Consider the following 21,024-nt stretch of genomic DNA (forward strand, 5'->3'; position numbering starts at 1 on the left):
AATTCAAGTGTGTGCCTGAGTTACTTAAATCTTGAACTGATTTAGGACCTGTAGCTTTAATCTGGGGCTCCATCTATTAGTGGTTTAATAGAGTGGGTTTTATTAAAATTGTGATTTAATCACAAGCCAGAAATATACAACTGTTTTAAACTTTTTGATATAAACCTGATATACACAGTGGGCTGATAAATTAGTGAGACAGTTCATATAAGTCATATATGAAAATCAGTCTGTTATTAGCCACAACTCATGTATTTTTCAAAACTTGGAGATAAATGTAAACTTCATCTCAGAAGTCATATTACACCTTATAGGTTTAATATAATGAAATTTTTCCAGACTTAGAAAAGATATCAGGAAATTAACATTTGCAAGGCAATTTACAGTTTTCAAAGAGCTTTTCTCATTAATTATCTCAGAAAACTGAATAATGATCTGATTATTAAAGGTTAATTAAGCAAATACTTGCGAAGTAATTGGGAGGTAATCTATTTTTAATTTAACAGGTCAATCACGGGTATTTAGGAAATATTTTTGCTGGTTAACAAGTCTAACCAAAACAAAAAGGTATTTAAATGGTTTCCCTAGTGAAAAACCATAAGCGTGTGTTTCCTCTATTAAGTCAATTGTTTCAAAGAACTGGGATGAGAATTCCTAATTTCACCGTTTTGATGATTTAAGAGGTTTTATGAAGATTCTGAGCTCTTCCCTCCCGATGTTAATCCATGTCTTACATTGTTCATTTTGGCGCTTTAGAATAAAATATCTTTGGAAAGTAACTATGAGAAAGCACACAGGGATATGTTAGTGAAATAGCCATTTTCTTGTGGGAAGCAAGACATTTCGGTTATCGACTATACAGAAGAGTGAATAAAACCCAACGCCTATTAACCACCAAACATGACTCTGCTTGCGTAATCATACAAATAAATTTTCTTTAAAAATTTTTCATGGGTGCAGTACATAAAATGATCAATAGTCTCATCAGCAGTGGAACTACAAACTGCTTTCTCCTAACTTCGGGTAGCCTGGGTGCTGCCTCACGATTACTAAGTGGTTTAAAATCATATCCCACTTGCTCCTTGGTTTATCAGCCGAAAGACGTGATTCCCAGGTAGGAAAACGCGAAGTGTCCCGCAAAGGTACAGGTAAAACGTAGCAGTTACTGCGAGAGGACTGGCCCCGGGGAGTCCAAGGGCTCGGACGGGGCCCCCGCACGAGCTGAGGAAGTGGACAGCGGGCACCTTTGTCTGTGCCTAGTTCCCTGGACCCGGGCCGAGCGATGCGGGTGGGGGCGCGGTTCGGGCGGGTCCCGGCGCTGCCCGGGGGAAGCGCGCGACGAGGGCGGCCCGGCCTGGAAGCCCGAGGTCAGCGGCTGCGCGGCCGGCCCCCTCCCACGGGAGCCGCGCCAGGGCCCAGCAAGAGTCGGGCGGGATCGCTATTGTTTTTGGCGAGCACATAAATCCCCGGGCCGACCCACTGCGCACCCAGGTTTCCTCCCGGAGGCCATTCGGTTTCCTCTGAGGTCCTATATGAGAGGCTCCAGGCCCGGACTGTGCAGAGGTGCGCGCCCACGCCGGCCTCCCGGACCAGCCTGAGCTCGGAGCGCCTCTCGCCCTCAGGTCTCTGCAGCCAGAGGCATCTGGGGAGGTAAGGGGGGAATCTGTCCCCGGGGCGCGGAGGAGGAGGCGGGGGCACGCGGAGCCGAGGGGCTGCGGCGAGCGGGCGGGAGAAGCAGGAGGATCCGTTTCTCCGGGGTTTCCCTGACGCCAGCAGCAGCGCCCGGCGCGCGCGCCCCGCACCCGTCAGCGGCTCCGGGGAGAAGGGGGAGGGGAGCGGGCCTGCCGCGGCCCGCGAGGCGGCAGCCGGGATTGGAGCGGGGGCGGGCCGCGCGCGGAGCCCAGGCGGTGCGGGCGAGGGAGGCGCGCGCGTGCGCGTGCGCGTGTGCGCGCCCGGGACTCCCGCCCCCCCTCCCCCGCCGTCCGCGGTCTCCGCCCCCCTCGCGCTGGTGTGTGGAGCCGGAGTCGGCGGCGGGTGGCGGCGCCTGGAACCTGGAGACCGACCCACCCCCCCCCGCCCCGGAATGTACTGACTCCCCCTCTCCGCTCTCCTCCCCTCCCCGCCCCCCTGCAGGAGGGAGGCGCCCCCGAGTCTCCCCTCCCGCGAGAGGGGCTGCGCGGGCCGGGCCGGGCCGGGCTGGAGCAGCGGCGGCCGCGGGAGCCGAGCCTGCAGCGAGGGACCGGCTGAGGCGCGCGGGAGGGAAGGAGGCAAGGGCTCCGCGGCGCTGTCGCCGCCGCTGCCGCTTACTCTCGGGGAAGAGATGGCGGCGGAGCGGGGAGTCTGGCGACTCCTCAGCACCTCCTCCTTCTGGCTCTACTGCCTGCTGCTGCTCGGGCGCCGGGCGCCGGGCGCCGCGGCCGCCAGGAGCGGCTCCTCGCCGCAGTCCCCAGGTAAGCGGCGGGCGCGGGCCCGGGGGTTCGCGGGGGCGCGGCACCGGCTCAGGCGGCGGCGGCTGCGGTGTTTTTGTTTAGGATACAGGAGGAAACGTGCAGGAACTTCTCTGCCTCGGCTCTGATTGCCGAAGAGAAAGGGGATCGCGCGTGGTGGGGAGGAGAAGGGCGAGAGGGGGCGCCGCCGGGGGAGGGGCGGCTGCCGGGGGGCAGGTCGGGGGCGCAGGGGTCTAGTTCCCAGGTTTGTACCTGGAGGCAGGTTCACCCCTCGCCTCTCTCCCCTCCCCCAGGCTCATCCCACTTGTAAGAGTGGGACATTCTTGTGCTCACACTAGCACCAGTAGAGGCCACTACACACCTCATTAAATAAACAATCGGACGGCCAATTCATTAATTTTCAGGAAAGGAAAGGGGAGGGGGCTTGAACTCCTAGTTCCCTAGCCAGGGATTTCCCAGCTTCCGAAGTCTCGGGGAAGCGCTGGCTAGTCTCGAGGGACTCCTCGCACGGGGATTGGAGCCCGAGTCTGCAGAAGAGCGGGGGTGTCAGAGGGGCACAGTTGCCCGCTCACAACCGCTGGTGTTGATTTAACGATGAGGACGCCTTAGAGAGCGGCTCGGAGTGATCGTATCTGTTAATGTTTCCGTTATGAAATGCCTCTTCTTTCCTGGGGATTACAACTATATTTACAGCCTGTTAACCACTCTTAACCAGGGGAATTGTCTAAGCATCAGATTTTAGGTACTTGTACAGTGTTTTCAGATGGCATTGTATAAACATATTGAACCTCAAAAGCCATTTTCAGTTCTTTTTTGGAATATTATAGATTACTGAAACCACCTGCATTCCTATTTACTTAAGGGGACCAACGAACAAAAATGCCAAGCCTTCCGGGAAGGACCTTACGGTATTGTTGAGCAGGATACACTCAGCAGTTGAAAGGCAAATTAGCATGTAATCTGTTAAAATTGTTTGACCAAGGTGGTGTACCATTAAAACTTGACAAAACTTTCACTCGTGTGAGATATGATATTTTTACATTTGAAAGCAGTCTTACCGCTGAACCAGTACTTGTTTTTTCCTGATTTATATGAAATAATATTTAAAATCACACTGCAAGGTAACTTGACTGATAAACTTTTCATTTCCTTGCAGAGTGTGTATGTAGCTCATGGCTTTTGCCAATGTTAAAGAACAGCTTTAAACCTGAAGTACCAGTGGGTATTCTCTAAACAGCTACGTAAACAATAGTGTTTTAATGTCAAATTAAACATCACTTATGTCATGATGTACCTTTATACATTCAGTCCGTATATGGTTTAGAACACATTTTGGTGCTGAAATGTAGGTTACTGATCGAACTGTCTCTTAGATGGGCAAGAGAAATATAACTATTTTGGAAAACAAGTTCCTGTTACTCATGATCTATTTTATATGGAAATTCATATGTAGTTCACCAAATTTCAAGTAATAGATGGAGTTTTTGTTTAAAGTTTTGTCGATAATTTTGTAAGTAACTAAAATGCTAGTGATTTTATTACTTAGGATAATAAAAATAATGTAAGCACTCTCTTAGGAAGTGGTCTTAACATCTGTTTCAACATTAACTCAATTGACATGTTTTTATTTTGCACAGATGAGGTGCAAGGCATATGCTCTCTGCCTTCACGGAGTTTACAGTCTGGTGTGTGGGTAGGAAAGATAGCCATCCAGCTAACTGATTATATAATTAAGTAATTGTGATAAGCACTACAAAGGAGAATAGGTTTTCACAAAGTGGGTACCGGAGTGACATAACCTAGTCTGGGTGTTAGGGTGTCTCACAAGAACTGAGATCTGAGAAGTGAGTAGGAGTGGAGGTGGGGAGGCTCACAGGTAATTAGTCATGTAATTGAGTCTAGAACATAGATCTTCTGATTGTTGGTCCAGAGTCCTTCCTGTAAACCGCTCTGCTTCATTACAAAAGCGAAAGGAATAACTGCAATAAGGAGGGGTTGGTCAGTTCTGCCATAAAACTGCGGAAGAGATCAAGAGACTGGAGAACTGAGTAAGCAGCAACTGGAACAAGCTGTCCGCAAATCAGATGTCCTTTGTCAGTAGTTTTATTTTTTTTTATTTTTGTGGAGTGATAGACTCAGAAATCTTTTTGTAGGGGATTATAGTGAATAGATGGTAGGGAAGTGGACATGTTCACTAGTAAAAGGTGGAGAAAAATAGAGATGTGGGACAATAGGATAAATGGAAAGTTTTTTCGTCTGAGGTTATAGACATACGCAGGTGGAGGAAAAAGTAAGAAGTAAAGGACTGGTGATAGAAAATGGTCAGCAAGGGAGGTGGGTTGGAATTGAGTAGGAACATAATCTTGTATTGTGAAAAAAGGCAGATTACTGAAAAGCTATGTAGAGACCTTGGGGAAGATGACATGACAGCAGCCTGTGCAATACAGGTCTTCTCTATTTAGAGTGAACATTCTTCACCGAGGACTCTATAGCTTCTGCCTGAACCATTTATTTCATGATTTGATTCATTGAGTTACAGGGTAGTCCATTTCTGTGTTGAATAACTTCTATTAGAAAATTTTGCTTTATACAGTACATTTCACTGTAGTTTTCACCCTCCCCACCCTTCTTACATTTTTTCCTTTTTGCTTACCTTTTTCAGCATTACTCTATCTTCAGGTTAATCTCTTCTCTGATTAATTCTTCATTTGTCTTTCTGGCTTTTCTTGAACTCACTCATTAAATATTAGTATCTAAAGCTTATCTCATTATACATTCTCTGTTTGCCCTCAGTTGCCACCAGTGAGCTAAGGACTCTCTTAGTCCACACTTTCTCACGTGCCACTCGGTACCTTGACTAAATAGGATCTTAGGTTACTGAAGTTCGAAGTTAAACTCTGTGTTATTTTCCCTCATGCTTCCTTCATCCCCATTCTCTAAATATGAACAAACCAGTTCCTGGCCCCTGTGTCTCATGTTGTTGGAAGGATTGCATGGATTTGTCTTCTTGTGTTGCCTGTCTTGGTCATCACTGTTCATCCACTTGCCCAAGCTGAGATCAAGAAGACCTCCTCTTCCCATTGCCATAGCCGATAGTTCTTTTTGCTTTTTACCTCTCAGCTATTTCTTGACTCTGAATCGGTATCTTTTCATCTTCATCCCCACCTGGACTAACAGTAGTGGCTCCATAATTAATCTCTTTGTCTGTACTGTTACCATCTAGAAGTCTGTCCTGCTAGGATGAGCTTTCTGAAATATTTTCCTGAGCATGCCACTCTCCTACTTAAAATCTGTTACTAGTGTTCTGTAACTTGGGTGTTAGAACTCTTTGGCATGGAGGTTGTGAGGCCCTTTGTATTCTTTACCTCTGTTCTCCCAAACCCAATAAAGCCTCATCTCTTGTCACCCCTAACATGCACCTTGCATTCCACCACTCCAGATTAACGACACAGCTTCAGATCTCCGTGCCTTTGCACATGCTGTTCTTTCTGTTAAGTCACTTGTCACCTTGTCCACTTCTGAAACTCCTTATCTAGTCAATGAATTTTTCTCCACCAGCTTTCTCTTCCAAAGAGAGTTATGGTCACTATTCTGTGTTCCCGTAGCTTCCTGAGTACTTTTCATCTTGTGTTACTTATTTTCTTCTCTCTTCTGCTAGTCTCAACCTCTGAAGGGTTGGCCGGGTTGTCTTATTCACCTTTGTTTCCCTAGTGTAGCACTAGCATGTAGCATAGAGAAGATAACCAGTAAATGTTTGTTGACTGAATGTTGAATTGCCTTTGTTTTTAACCCCTAGGGCCATACAGCACAAATCTGATTCCTTTATATGATGGCCCTTCACGTGTCTAATCACATTTCATGTGTGCATGTGTGTGTGGGCCCCCCCTGCCCTTCCCCTCAAACCTTATCCTTTTTAAGTTAATCATCCTTAATTCCTTCAGCCACTCTTCACATTACTTAGTTTTCAGATCTTTTGTGATCTTGGTCATCCTCCTGGATATGCTGTAGTTTTAGCGTTTTTTTAGTTTTGTCATCTTTGGAAAGATCTTTGATCTTACTGAGTCATCTAAAAGAAAAGACTGATGGCGTTGCTCTGCCTGTCTGTTAGAATGAGGCACAAAAGAGATCATAGAATTCTGGGATGAATGCTCAAAGAAGATAAGAAATGTGACTGATTTTCATAAACTGTATGAAAATTAATACATGATGTGGGATAGTGAAAAGACATACATGAAGGCAGAGGTTATGGGGTATGACTTGTGGTTCTGCAACTTCACATACATCTGTAAGTTGGGGGATATAGGCAGGCAAGAATAATACTTTACCTACCTAACTGGATTGTCAGAAAAATAAAATGTAAAATTGTTCATAAACTATAAAGTACTGTACCTATGTAGAATGGCTCCACTGTTTCTTTGTGAACTCTAAAAATATACTATAATCTATTAAATTATATGAAAGTGTAGACTTTTTTTTCTTTTGGCTTAATTGATCATTGCTGGTTTCTTCCTTATGAGTTTTTCTCTACCTCAATTAAAATATTGGGGTAACCTTAATAAATCTCATTATATGGAGGCTCTATTTAGTAGTCTTTTTTCCAAACACTTTATTTTATTAGTGACTTCCATGTGATTGGGAGCTATTTACCATATCATTGGTAAGTGTTTAGGCTTCTGGGTAAAATTGCATCAATAATTGGAGAACAGTCAGAGGAAATGACTGTAGGTAAGATCATATTGACCAGAGAGCTAAGTGAAGTGAGGCAAAGTTTTGTGTTTAAGATTTTGAAAAATTAACTTTGTCATGGACACAGCTGGTGAAAGATGATTTTAAAATAGAGCTCAAATTTTGGATTCATTTAGAATGAAGAGAGTTTTTTTGATTCAGAAATTTTGTAAATAGTGACAAAAAAAGGCATTCAGGCCCACTGGTATGATTTTGGTATATTTCTTTCTACTTACTGCCTATATGGCACATTATCTTTTTACATTGTAATCATGGTATATGTATAACTTGAAATGTTTTCCCTTGACATTATACCATTTTTCTTTGTTGTCACGTTATCTTTAAATCATTTTATTTTAAAAACTTATTTAAAAATAGATAAATATGTTTGTTTGCAGTCAAACAATATAAAAATACATAGAATAAAAGATTTTATCACTTCTACCCACAAATTCCATTTTTTAAACCCATAAGTAACCCCTTTTAATATCTTCCCTTGCATGTGCATATGTGTGTATGGTTTTGTTTTTTTTACAGGTAAGCAGGATCATACCACCTGTTGTTTTTTCAACTTGCTTTTTCACTTAGCATGTTGGAGATCCTTCCATGCCAGTACATACAGATTTTCCTATAACCATTATTTAAAATGTGTGTGTAATATTCCAGGGAGCAAATATAATAATAGTGGCTAATTAAAGTAGTAGTTACAGAACACTCCCTGAGTTCCAGGCATTGTGCCATGCTCTTTCACATGTGTTTAATCTTTTATACAGTCCTGTGAGGAAGATGACAATTTCTTCACATTCCACAGATGAGGAAACTGAGTCTCAGATATTAAGTGCCTTGCCGAAGGTCTCACAACCTTTCATGTGCAAAAGTTGGCATTGGAATCCAGGTTTTTGCAACTTCAAAGCCTATGTTCTTTATTCCTCTGCATTCTCCTGCTAATTGTGTATTCTCCTGTTATGGATATTGAAGTTGTTTTTACTATTTTGCTGTGATAAAGAATGCTGTGATGAACATATTCTTTCTTATGGTCTTTCTATATTTTGGATTCCCACATATAGGATTGCTGGTGAAAAGTTAACTTGTGTGTGTATGTGGGGGTCAGGGTTCCATTTATTGCAGAAAAGTAATGATGTCATTAAGAATAATACCATTGACTAATACTTTTATAACTTTTTCAAGGTTTTACCACTTTTAATTGTGAACTTTGGGTACTTAAGTCCATATTTTAAAATGCAAGTTCATCTGTTAACTGAAAGGTTGAGCTAATTAATAAGTAATTTCAAAGGTCTCTTCTGCCTTCCAAGTTTCTCTTACTCTGAAGTCCATAAAATGGAACAGTGGGTTTATTTCAGCTTAATAACTTCTATTCAGTTATTGTGTTCCAACACTGGTCATTTCTGGTTTTCAGATGCAAAAGTCACCTTTTTTTCATTTGCTAAAGCTCAAGTTATTATATATCTTTTTTTTTGTAGTGCAAAGTAGGATATGATTGGAAAATCTATGTTACTTGCAAATGATTGTATGATTTTATTTTATATGTGTAAAAATAGCTTTAGGCCTGAGTTATATAGCTTCAGTGTTAAGTAATTGTGAGGTATTTTAAGATACAGTATTACCAGAAATATTAGATGCTTACTCTTAGGCTTGGAAGGGATGTAGAGTAAATTGACCAGGTTACAGAGCTGGCTTATGTAAACAGGTTTTGATTCCCTGTTTGACCCCTTTACATAAAGAAAAGGCAGAGAGGTATGGTGGTAATATATGTTTTATTTTACTGAATGAAATCAGTTCTTCAGTTCTGAGGAGTTAGCAGGTTGGTGGTCTGAAGTTCAGATTACGTGTTTCTGCTTTTCCTTTTTTAAAGAACTATTAGAAATAACCTTTAAAATTATTTCATAGCGAGAATCCTTACATTTAACTTTTTATTAAATCAGTTCTATAGGCAAAGCTAAGAGTTGCAGTAATTTTGGCTGGTTGCAAACATTTATCTTTGAGGACTAATTATGCACAAAACTACACTGTGGAAATAAAGATGAATTGGACATGCTTTCTGTCCTCAGGAAGCATTTGGTCTAATGGTGGAGGTAAGGTAGATATTAGGTAACTTGATTTGGTGAGAGAAAGTGCCATTACTGCTGTAGGTAGAAAAATACATTCTGGAATCATTGTGTTACTGTTGATCAAGGAGTAGTGCTGCTTTCCCTCATAATTTTGGTTCTGTGTCTTTAGAGTAGTCCTAACTTAGTTTTGTAAAGCCAGTAGACTAGAATTCTCAAGAAGGAGTTATATATATCATTTCCTCTAAGTGATTACTGCAGTGTTTGAATGTATGAGAATGCTCATAATTGAGCTGTCTGGGGGTGCAGCTACTCCCATGTTTTTTGGAAATCTGGAGATTGATCATACTGATTTTCAGAATTGATTATTGGTCAGTAAGAGTATAACTTACTAAGGAGTCCTGAGCAGAGTGAATTTTTGTAATGATACTATGTGGAAATTGAAAACAGAGTGTTTCTGTTTTTCTGCTGTAGTGGTAAAAAAAAAAAAAAATCACCAAAATGTGTCTTTATTTATGAGGTCTAGTTAAGATAATAGCATTATAATTTACAAATTTAGGGATAGAATAACAAATTATAAGTTTCATTTATAATTTTTTAATTCACAGCATAGCTTTAAATGTAACCAGTAAAATTTGAAAATCTTTTTGGTTAATTGTTGAAAGCCTTTGAAGTTGGAGGTAGGATAACTAGTTTTTTTGTTTTTGTTTTTGTTTTTGTTTTTCCTGAGACTGAGTCTCACTCTGTTGCCCAGGCTGGAGTGTAATGGTGCGATCTTGGCTCACTGCAACCTCTGCCTCCCGGGTTCAAGCCGTTCTGCTGCCTCAGCCTTCCAAGTAGCTGGGACTACAGGCATGCACCACCACACCCTGCTAATTTTTTAAATATTTTTAGTAGAAACAGGGTTTCATCATAATGGCCAGGCTGGTCTCAAACTCCTGACCTCAAATGATCTGCCCGCGTCAGCCTCCCAGAGTGTTGGGATTACAGACGTGAGCCACCGCTGCACCCGGGCAACTAGTTGTTTTAAATTTATAGAGTGTTGTATATTCAAGGGATTGTGTGCAGAAATTCTTGTGGTGATAACCCTTTTATTTATTTATTTATTTTGAGATGGGCTCTCACTCTGTCACCCAGGCTGGAGTGCAGTGGCATGATCACAGCTTACTGCAGCCTCAACCTTCCAGGCTCAGGTAATCCCTAGCCTCAGCCTCCCAAGTAGCTCGACTGCAGTCGTGCCTCACCATGCCCAGCTAATTTTTTGGGTATTTTTGTAGAGACAGGGTTTCACCATATTGCCAAGGCTGGTCTCAAACTCCTAGACTCAAGCAATCCACCCACCTCAGCCTCCCAAAGTGCTGGGATTACAAATGTGACACTGCACTGGCCTAACCTGTTTATTAATGGTACCTCACCTACGTAGAACTCAACCATTATGCAACCTACCTCCGGAATATAACTGAAGACTAGGGAATAAGAGAAATAATTTTCAAAGTAAATACATTTCTCCAAGTCCCAAAGGACTTTGTTCAGAGCCTGTCTTTAATTCATAGGCAGTTCTAACAAACAGTGTAATCTAATTTCTGAGCCCATAGCTGATCAGAAGTGGGTAGAAGGACTATCTTGGGAAATGCCCCCTGCAGCAGAAGGTTGTGACAGTTGCAAGGAAAGATACTTAAAATAAGCCTAAGAACACAGAGATCTTCCCATAAACGGAAGTTACTGTCTCAGCCAAGTTGAAGAAAATTTCTTTCCCTTTCCATTACTGCTAATGGATATTGCCTACCCCTGGCCTTTTCTTTTATCCCCTCCTAGTAGATACAGTTGCTGTCTGGGAGATAGATCTTCCCTCAGAAATCTCTTGAGTCTTAATCTCCCCTCAAATTAGTAAGGGTTCAGGTTGATGCCTGAGGTAGAAGAAAGGAAGTGTGACCAGGAGGGGAGGTGAGGTGGCAGGGTATGGTTCCTACCCATCTGGCCATGACATTTATCTTTATTAACAGCGTTACTAAACCTGATTGCTAAAATATGTATGTGGATTTTTAATTTGGGGGTAAAGTTAATTGTTGAATTTTTATTGTTAAAAATGTAACAGTTCATACTATGTAAAATAAAATGTGAAATCATACACTGTAACCCTTCTTCCCAGAGTAATCACTTTTAATAGCTATGGTCTATTTTATATATACAATTATATACTTAAAATATACGGTACATATATAACAACAATAACAAGTTGGATTTTGCTGTGCACACTGACTTTTAACTTGTTTTAGGACATCTTTCCATGTGAATGTGTATAAATTTATGAGTTGTTTTGATAGCCATATGAAATTGTATTTTCTGGATATATCATAATTTAACCAATTTCTTTTTGATGCTCCCAAATTTTTGATTGCAAACAAATGATGCAGTGAACCCACGTTTATAAATGTCCCCATTTGTGCACATGTGCAAGTAAACCATAGAATAAGTTTGTAGGGCAAGAGGGCATGTGTATTCACATTATTTCCAAATTGTTTACTAAACAGCTGATTTACACTCCTTTGAGCAGCAAATGAGAGTGTCTGTTTCCACACATCCTTGCCAACCTATTGGTTATTTTCAGACTTCTTAATCTTTTTGCCAATTTGATAGAAGAAAAAAAACCTCTGTAAATTTCATATTTTAAAATTATTAATGGAGTTGAGCATCTTTTCAGATTTTTATTGATGGTTTATATTGTTTCTGAGAATTCCCTATTCATGTGTTTTATTCATATATCTATATCTTTTATTGAATCATTGGTTATTTATAAATATAGATAATACGTAATTAAGAATAGGAATCATTTAAAACTTTATAATTTGTCAACACTTCCACGGCTGCTTGTGGTTCTTAACTTAGTGTTAAGCAAACTGAGTAATTGGGTTAGTTATCTGACTCCTGCTAACCACTGCTCATGCTAACCTGATGTGGATTCATAAGCTTTAAAACTGTTCTGTTTTGAGGAAAGAAAGTTAAATATTTTATTCATTGATTTGAGAAACAAATAGGGATTGAAACCTGCTATTACCTCTTTTAAGACAGAAAGAACAATTTTGGTTTGGAGTGATTAAGTTCATTTAGTCAAATACTTGAGCCAGTTTGGCCCAAGGTACTGTGGTGATTTAAAGTGGAAAGTGGATTAAAAATGTGGCAGAAGAAACAAGTTTGGGAACAATGGATATTGGTTCCATTTTGGACACCTTAAGTCTGAGATGTCAGCAGAACATCCCTGTAAAAGGATTGCAGAATTAGGGCCCAGTTGAAAAGTCTAGGCTAGAAACGTAGGCTCACAGGTTATCTGATAGAGATGATAGTTCAAGTCATAGGTGTAGTTCATGACACTTAGGAAGGAAAAAGAAAGCCTGGGGCAAAGACTTAGGCATACATCTATATAGATGGGTTTCCAAAGGGAGGAAACGTTCCTCTGTTTACTGAAGAAGATACCACTATTAAAGCTAGGTAAGGACCTATAATAAGAATTATATAAAATGATAAAGTTCATTTCGCCTATAGAGGCTTATTGAGAAACACCTATGTGAATAAATGAGCTAGTGCTAAAGTAATGTCACTTCTTTCCCTTACCTCTGCAGGCATGTCATGGCCCTGGATTAGAACAGTCGGCAGGGAGAGCGAAGGCATATAGAGCCAATTTTGAACAATTCTTTAAGTGACATATATCATAACCACCCACTCTACTGGGCTGAAATGAACAATGAATGATTTAATATGTGTCCCTGCTTAGAACAAAGCCTGGCTTATTCATGGAATGTAAACTGTTATTATTGTTGTTTTTATTATTGTATACTAGATGGAGAGGCTAGCTAAAAATACATGAAAATTAGATAACATGATTTGGTTTTTGTTTTTATTTGATGGCTGTGTGTAAATAGATTGTTAAATGAATGAGCTTATGTTGAAGAGGATAAGGATTTGTTTAGTTTGGATATTCAGCTAAGTTTCTTAGGACTTGAGCTGATTTTGAAGCCATAAGTAGGGTTTTTAGATGGGCAGGCTTTTTTGTTTGTTTGTTTGTTTTTTGGCCAGGAGGGTAAAATACAGAGCATTATGAGGCAAAGTAAAGGATAAAGCAACAGAAATGTTCTGTAAACTATTTCTTGTAAGGTTCATTTTTATTCTGGAGTTAATAATTTGTCATGTAGCAGAGGGGTGATGATGATGATGAAATCATAGCCAGATAATCTGTCATGGTAGGAAGGAGGGTGGAGATAGTGCATGTTCCAATTTTTAATGAAAATTAACTTTATTATTATGTATTTGCTTTTTAAGACTTCATTTATTTCCTGTTAGATGTTGTGGGCATCTTTTATGAATCAGTGATTTCTCTGGAGTTTGTTCAAAGCCAGAGAAGTAAGCTTCAGGACTGTGTGTATTAGGAAGTTCTAAGGAGTTAGTGTTTGCCACTTTCTGAAGAATACTTTAAAAAAATTCTGTAAGCTTTGTGGAAGAGCGAATTTATTTCTTCTTCAGAGTAGTTACAGTTAAGTAGAGGCATTTCTGTTTCAGAGTCAGCCTTGTTAGTAGTTGAAATTTTGGGGTAAGAAATGTAGACAACATTGTGATACTTGGCAGTTCCACTTTGTTCACACCTAAACTCCAGGATTGCAGTGTGATGAGATGCTCATACTAAGGCATTCTGGAGCTGAGCTCAGCTGGTAGAAGTTCATATCTCATGTTTTGTGCTCATATGAATGGCAGGTAGAATGGCTTGTTTTATTTAAATTAGTTCATATTCTCTCTTTGTCTCTCTCACTCTCATAGTTGAATTATTTTAACTTAAATGTGTGTGTGATATGACTTCTCTGTACTTTATGTACTTTTATTAAAAATTAATTAATTTAGAGACAGAGTCTCACTCTGTTGCCCAGGCTGGAGTGCAGTGGTGTGGTCTCAGCTCACTGTAACCTCTGCCTCTTGGGCTCAAGTGATCCTCCTGCCTCAGCCTCCCAAGTAGCTGGGACTACAGGTGCGCACCACCATGCCTAGCTAGTTTCTTAATTTTTTTTTTTAGAGACAAGATCTTACTATATTGCCCAGGCTTGTTTTGAACTCCTGGGCTCAAATAATTCTCCTGCCTTGGCCCCGCAAAGTGCTGGGATTACAGATGTGAGCCACTACACTTGGCCCTGTAGTCATATATTTATGTTATGTTTGTAGCATGTGGTTAGGTTTTGTTTTCTTTTGCCTGAGAGTTTTTGTCTTCTTACTAAATCATGTCTATTTAATGTAATAGTTCATATATTTGGTTTTAAACCTCCCATTTTATTATTTACTTCTGCTTGCACTGCTTATTCTATATTCCCCTTTCTCTCTTTTCCTGCCTTCTTTGGATTATTTTAAGTTACTCTGTATTTCCCTCTCTTTTAGCTTGCCAGTTATAATTTCTTTTACTGTTCATTTAGTGTTTCCTAAATGCATCTTTAACTTGTTATTTGTATGACTTCATGGACAGTGCAAGGCCTCTATAACACCTTAATTCCATTTGTCCTTCTCTTTTGTTTTTATGTTATTATGTTATTGTTGTGTATTTTAGTTCTCTGTATGTTTAAGATCCATCAGATATTATTTCATACTCACTATTCATTTAGTTTTAGTTATTTAAATCATTAAGTTATTCATTTAGATTTACCCACATACTTCCTTTGTGAGTTGCTCTTCATTTTTTTTTTTTCTGCATCTCTGATCTTTCATCTGGGATCATTTCTTTCTGCCTGGAGAATATAATTTAGCATTTAGTTAGATTTGTTGGAGATGAATTTTCTCAGCTTTTATCTGTCTGAAAACATTCGTATTTCACCTTCATTTTTAGATTTTTGAGGAGAGGGTACTCAATGTAGAATTGTAGGTAAACAGTGTATTCTTTCAGCACTTTACATATGTTATTCCATTGTCCACTGAACTCTATCTTTTCTAGTAAGAAGTCAGCTGTCTTATTTTTCTTCTTTTGTGAGTAATGTGCTTACCTCCCGCCTTTGGCCACTTTTAAGATTTATTCTTTAGTTATGGTTGTCAGAAATGTCACTGTGATGTGCCTAGTTATGGTTTTCTTTGTATTTATCCTGCTTATCGAGCTTGTTGTATGTGTGGGCTGATCACTTTCATCACTTTTGGAGAGTTCTTGGCTTGGCTGTTATCCCTTCAAATTATTTTTTTCTGAATTAAATTCCATTGGAATTTAGTTCACTTAGGCTCCCTTACATCCTTATCTCTCTGATGGGTTCAGAAAAACTATAGATTTGTAGCTTGTCTGCCCTGTTTTGGTTGTTAGGAAAACAGTAATAGTCTCTGATAACTTTACATTCTGATTAGAGGCAGCACTCTCTATATTGAATTCTTAATTTCATTTTATTGACTTTTTCAGTTCTGTAATTTCTTTTTTCTTTTTATTTCTTTCTGTCTTTTCTTTTTTTTTTTTTTTTTTTGAGACGGAGTCTTGCTCTGTCACCCAGGCTGGAGTGCAGTGGCACGATCTTGGCTCACTGCAAGCTCTGCCTCCCGGGTTCACGCCGTTCTCCTGTCTCAGCCTCCCAAGTAGCTGGGACTACAGGCGCCCACCACCATGCCCAGCTAATTTTTTTTTTTTTTTTTTTTTGTATTTTTGGTAGTGATGGGGTCTCATCGTGTTAGCCAGGATGGTCTCGATCTCCTGACCTCGTGATCCACCCACCTTGGCCTCCCAAAGTGCTGGGATTACAAGCTTGAGCCACCGCGCCTGGCCTCTTTTTTTTTTTTAAATAGTTTGCAGGTCTCTGCTGCAGTTCTCCATCTTGTATTTTTATTCCTTTAACCCACTCCATCATGTGTGTTCCCATAGGAGTTTTGCTTTTATGTCTGTTATATCACCTGATTTGGGAGGGTTTCTTTTGATGTTCTTATTTGTGATTGAATGACAGGTGTTGTTTATGAAAAATTATCGAGATTATCTGGATGATACTGTCTTCTCTCAGAAAGGATTTACCTTTGCTTCTGGTAGGTGGTTATGCTGGAGGTACTAACAGTCTCATACCACATTACGTAGGGATTGAGGTGATTTAAAATTAGGCTTTAGACTCTATGAGTTGAAATAGTTTAGGTATACCTTTAGTTCTTGGATGTAGCCCTTTGAGGCTCTGATCCACAGTTTAAGGGGTTTGCCCTCCCTCTTGGCAGCCCCTCACTCTAGTTTTTGTCCCCTTAGGGCTTGGGTCTGTCAAAAGCTATGCTCATGTCAGCCTCTTCAGCAGTAGCCTTTAGAATCTGCCGATAGCTCTAGGCCAAAAGGAGCCCCACATACCAGATTTGTCCCTTTGGCTTTTCTTTCTTTTTGGATCTTGGTTCCTCAATTCCTCATTGCCTTGATTGCCTTTACACAGATATTTTGTGTTTTGTCTAGTTTCTTTAGTTATTCTCAGCGGGAGAATTGGTCTAAACATCTACTCTATCATTCCTGAAAGCTGAATTCTCTCAATGCCTCTTTCATCATTTCTGTTATTTGTGTTTTATGATAAATTTCCAAGTTTGTCTGGTTTTTCATCATGTGTAATCTGCTGTTTGTTGTCCCAGTTGTATTTCTTGGGAAAATTATTGAGTAGCCAAAAGCAATCCTCCTGATTTCAGATTGTTTTGTTTTCATATACACAGTATTCTTTTAAGTTTCTTTAGGATTTCTGTAATTGGGATTTCTGCAGTTGGGAATTCTAATGATATTCTAAAATTTGTTTTTCTCTCTCTGTAAATTTTCCAGGGGAAATTTTTGCTCCAGTTGATAGAACAATCATTCTTTTAGCTTCTAGGTCTTTTCAAGTGTCTGTTTGTGGTGACCATGATGATATGATGGTGTCTATATATATTCAGTATTGCTGGTTGACATGGATGCTTTTCTTTCTTTCTTTTTTTTTGAGACACAGTCTCGCTCTGTTGCCCAGGCTGGAGTGCGGTGGCGATATCTTGGCTCACTGCAAACTCCGCCTCCTGGATTCATGCCATTCTCCTGCCTCAGCCTCCCGAGTAGCTGGGACTGCCGGCGCCCTCCACCACGCCTGGCTATTTTTTTTTTTTTTTTTTTTTTTTTTTTTTTTTTGAGACAGAGTCTTGCTCTGTCCCCCAGGCTGGAGTGCAGTGGGGCTATCTCAGCTCACTGCAAGCTCCTCCTCCTGGGTTCAAGCCATTCTCCTGCCTCAGCCTCTGAAGTAGCTGGGACTACAGGCACCTGCCACCATGCCCGGCTAATTTTTTGTATTTTTAGTAGAGACGGGATTTCACTGTGTTGGCTAGGATGGTCTCGATCTCCTGACCTCGTGATCCACCTGTTTCAGCCTCCCAAAGTGCTGGGATTACAGGTGTGAGCCACCACGCCTGGCCGTGAAATAGATGATTTTCAAGCTTGTGTGGGTTCCTGTTCTAATATTTCAGGTATAGATGAAAGAAGAGAAAGTTTTAGATTTGCAACCATTTAACAGTTTGATTGACATTACTAGATTATTGGTTTAACAGAATGATGTACATTCCTATATCATTGGTTTGGTGGTTTGCAGGGAGTAGGGGCAAGATATAGCCAGATAGCTATGAGACAGGGAGGTTTACTGCTAACGCATTGTTTGCAATGCTGAAATTCAAAAATTGAAAATTCAGGGCTGGTAATCAGTTGTGGAGCTAGCTGTGGCAGCCTCCTGTATTTGTTTTTGTCCGCCTACCCCCCAGTTTTTTTTTGAGACAGTGTCTCGCTGCACCCAGGCTGGAGTGCATTCTCGGCTCACTGCAACCTCTGCCTCTTGGGTTCAAGTGATTCTGGTGCCACAGCCTCCCAAATAGCTGGGATTACAGGTGCGCACCACCACACCTGGCTAATTTTTGTATTTTTAGTAGAGATGGGGTTTTGCCATGTTGGCCAGGTTGGTCTTGAACTCCTGACCTCAAGTGATCCACCTGCCTTGGCCTCGCAAAGTACTGGGATTATAGGTGTGAGCCACTGCACCTGGTGTGTTTCTGTCCCTCATCTCTAATCCTCAACATGAGTGCTGAACCAGATGCTTTGCCAGCCTTTTTTCTTGGAGGTATCATGGGTCCGTCCACATGTGCTTGTCACTATTCTGTGATTTCCAGTGGAGGTACAGATTTTCACCCTTGGTGTTTTTATTTATTAATTTTTTAAAAATTTGTTTAGTTATTTTAGTGGATATTAAGATAAGGTGTTGGTGGGCATTGGTTAAATGCATGAGCTTAGTTTTGCCATCTTGAACTGAGAATCTACACTGGGTATTTTTTGTTGTTGTTGTTCTCATTTGGTTTAGTTTGATGTCTGATCCAATTAAAAAGAATAGTGTTTTTTTTTTTTTAACTTTAATGTACATTTAGATTAAAATTCTGCACTCACTGAAGGACTGTGCTAGGCTAGTTAGCTCCTGACTGATGTAAAACCTTTGATAGAGTGGGGCTTTTTTTTTTTGGAGACAGGGTCTCCCTCTCACCTAGGCTGGAGTGCAATGGAGCAATCACAGCTTACTGCAGCCTCGACCTCTTGGGTTCAAATGATCCTCCCCCCTCAGCCTCCCAAGTAGCTGGGACTACAGTCATACGTCACCATGGGCTAATTTTTGTATTTTTTTTTTGTAGAGACAGGGTTTTGCTATGTTGCCCAGCTGGTCTTAAACTCCTGGGCTTAAGCAATCCACCCTTCTCGGCCTCCCAAAGTGCTGGGATTATAGGCATGAGCCACTGCGCACAGCCGAGTAGGGGCATTTTTTATTCAACAGACATTTTCATGATTGCCAACTGTGTTTTGGGGCAGTACCAGATTTTGGGAGTACAGATGTCAGCGAGTTCTTTGATCTTATATACCTATTTTTGAGGCAGAGATACCTTTCTCTGAGGTCAAGAGACTTTTTTTTTTTTTTTTTTAAAGAGAGAGAAACAGTGTTTGATCGAAGTTTTTTTTTTTAACCCATTAGTTAGATTGTTGAATATCAATTAATATATAAACATTGATAATAGTTTTTATGTCTATAGAAAATATTCCAGTTAAAATCTTATCTATAATTTCAGTGGAATTACTCATTTTTATAGTAAATTTCTGTTTATTCTCTGACTAGATGATTATATCAATTAAGGGTTTATGGTTTATATATTTTTATATATATACGCATACGTATATATATACACACACACACATATATATATAATTTACCGATGTTACACATATTTAGAAAGTAGGATAGTATGGATTTTATGGCCTTTTTATTTTTTAATTTATTAAATAAGGAATTTAGAGTTTAGTAAAGTAGGTAGGACATGAGACAGAAAAGTAGAGGCATTACATATTCATTTTTACTTAAAGGAAGAAGAGTTAGCAGTCTGCTTCCACCTTAAAGCTAGAGTTTGCTAGTCGGGAAATAATGCTTTGGAAGTGGTTTGACAGATTGAATATAGTATAAGGAATTGGGAAAAAGCAGGCAACTGGGGCCAAAAAGTAGATTGGAAAGGAAAATGGCTAGCTTCAATATGTTGTCATGGGGAAAACAAGGTTATATCTGTTAGAGGCATAAAATACTCTGTACAGAGAGTTGGTTGTCTTCATTTTATATCCAACAAGAATAGTACAATTTAGGGAAAGTTATTAAATTGAACCTTTCAGACTAATGCTTTTCCATGATGTAGGTTAATTTCCCTATATTTGTTCATCCTAGGTCAAATATGTATTTTATTTGTAATATTATAAAGTTGATATAAAAAATACACTTGATGCCAGATTTTCAGTTTTTAATACAGTGGCTTTCACACTTGTTCAGGTGTTAGAACATCTGAAAGTAGTGGTATACTTTGAGAGATATTGTGAACTATATTTTAGTTACATGAAACAAATGAAGTATAATTTTACCAGCTGTAGATATAACTCGTGAATGTAACTCAACTCAGTAGAAAGATTTAAGGAGCATTTGTTATGTATCATAAATGCATAATTTCATGATGAAAGTGAATCATGGAAGAGGTAGAAGAAAATAGAAAAGAGGTTTTTAAAAAGCCTTATCAATGGTGTATACAGTAGTCCCCCTTATCCATGGGGGATACACTCCAAGATCCTAGTATATGCCTGAAACCATGGATAGTATCAAATCTATCTATACCAGTTTTTTTCCCTGTACATACATATGACAAAGTTTAATTTATAAATTAGGTACAGTAAGATATTAATAATAATAAACTAGAACAGTTATGACATATTGTCATAAAAGTTATGTGAATGTTCTGTCTCTCTGTCTTACAGATTATCTAAATATTTTCATATTGTGGTTGACTATGGGTAACTGAAACTGTAGAAAGTGAAACCATGGAAAGCAAAACTATGGATAAGGAGGGACTGCTGTAATATCTTTTAAGATTATATCTTCAGTAGGGGCTGGTTGCCTTAGCCATTGGCAGCATGCTTAAGTGATTCTTTTTTAAAAAAATTTTTAAAAATATTTTTAGAGTCAGGCACCCAGGCTGGAGTGCAGTGGCATGAACATAGCTAATGGTAGCCTTGAACTCCTGGGCTCAAGGAATCTTCCCACTTCAGCCTCCTGAGTAGCTTGGACTACAGGTGGGTGCTACCACACCTGGCTAATTTTAAAAATTTTTGTAGAGACTGAGTCTCGCTATGTTGCCCAGGCTGGTCTGGAACTCCTGGCCTCAAGAGATCTTCCTGCCTTGGCCTCCCAAAGTGCTGAGATTAAAGGCATGAACCATCGTGCCTGACCCTAAGCGATTCTTTATGTGTAGTTACTACT

General features: G+C 40.1%; 1 protein-coding gene across 13 annotated transcripts in view; it reads left to right on the forward strand.

Moving 5' to 3' along the window:
* The first annotated feature begins 1,519 nt into the window (after nt 1-1,519).
* The window catches only part of NEO1 (neogenin 1), a 254,483-nt gene continuing 234,978 nt past the window's right edge, over nt 1,520-21,024 (forward strand). For 12 of the 13 annotated variants that reach the window (XM_054451559.2, XM_054451565.2, XM_054451560.2 and 9 more), the window contains exon 1: nt 2,128-2,450. In XM_054451559.2, coding sequence (XP_054307534.1) covers nt 2,321-2,450 — 130 coding nt within the window. In that variant the 5' untranslated portion in view covers nt 2,128-2,320. Of the gene's footprint in view, nt 1,651-2,127; nt 2,451-21,024 lie in introns of those variants that run through there. The other variant, XM_063652736.1, reaches the window with a different exon arrangement.

This window comes from Pongo pygmaeus, chromosome 16, assembly GCF_028885625.2.
Source record: "Pongo pygmaeus isolate AG05252 chromosome 16, NHGRI_mPonPyg2-v2.0_pri, whole genome shotgun sequence".
In the NCBI taxonomy this organism is placed as follows: Eukaryota; Metazoa; Chordata; class Mammalia; order Primates; family Hominidae; genus Pongo; species Pongo pygmaeus.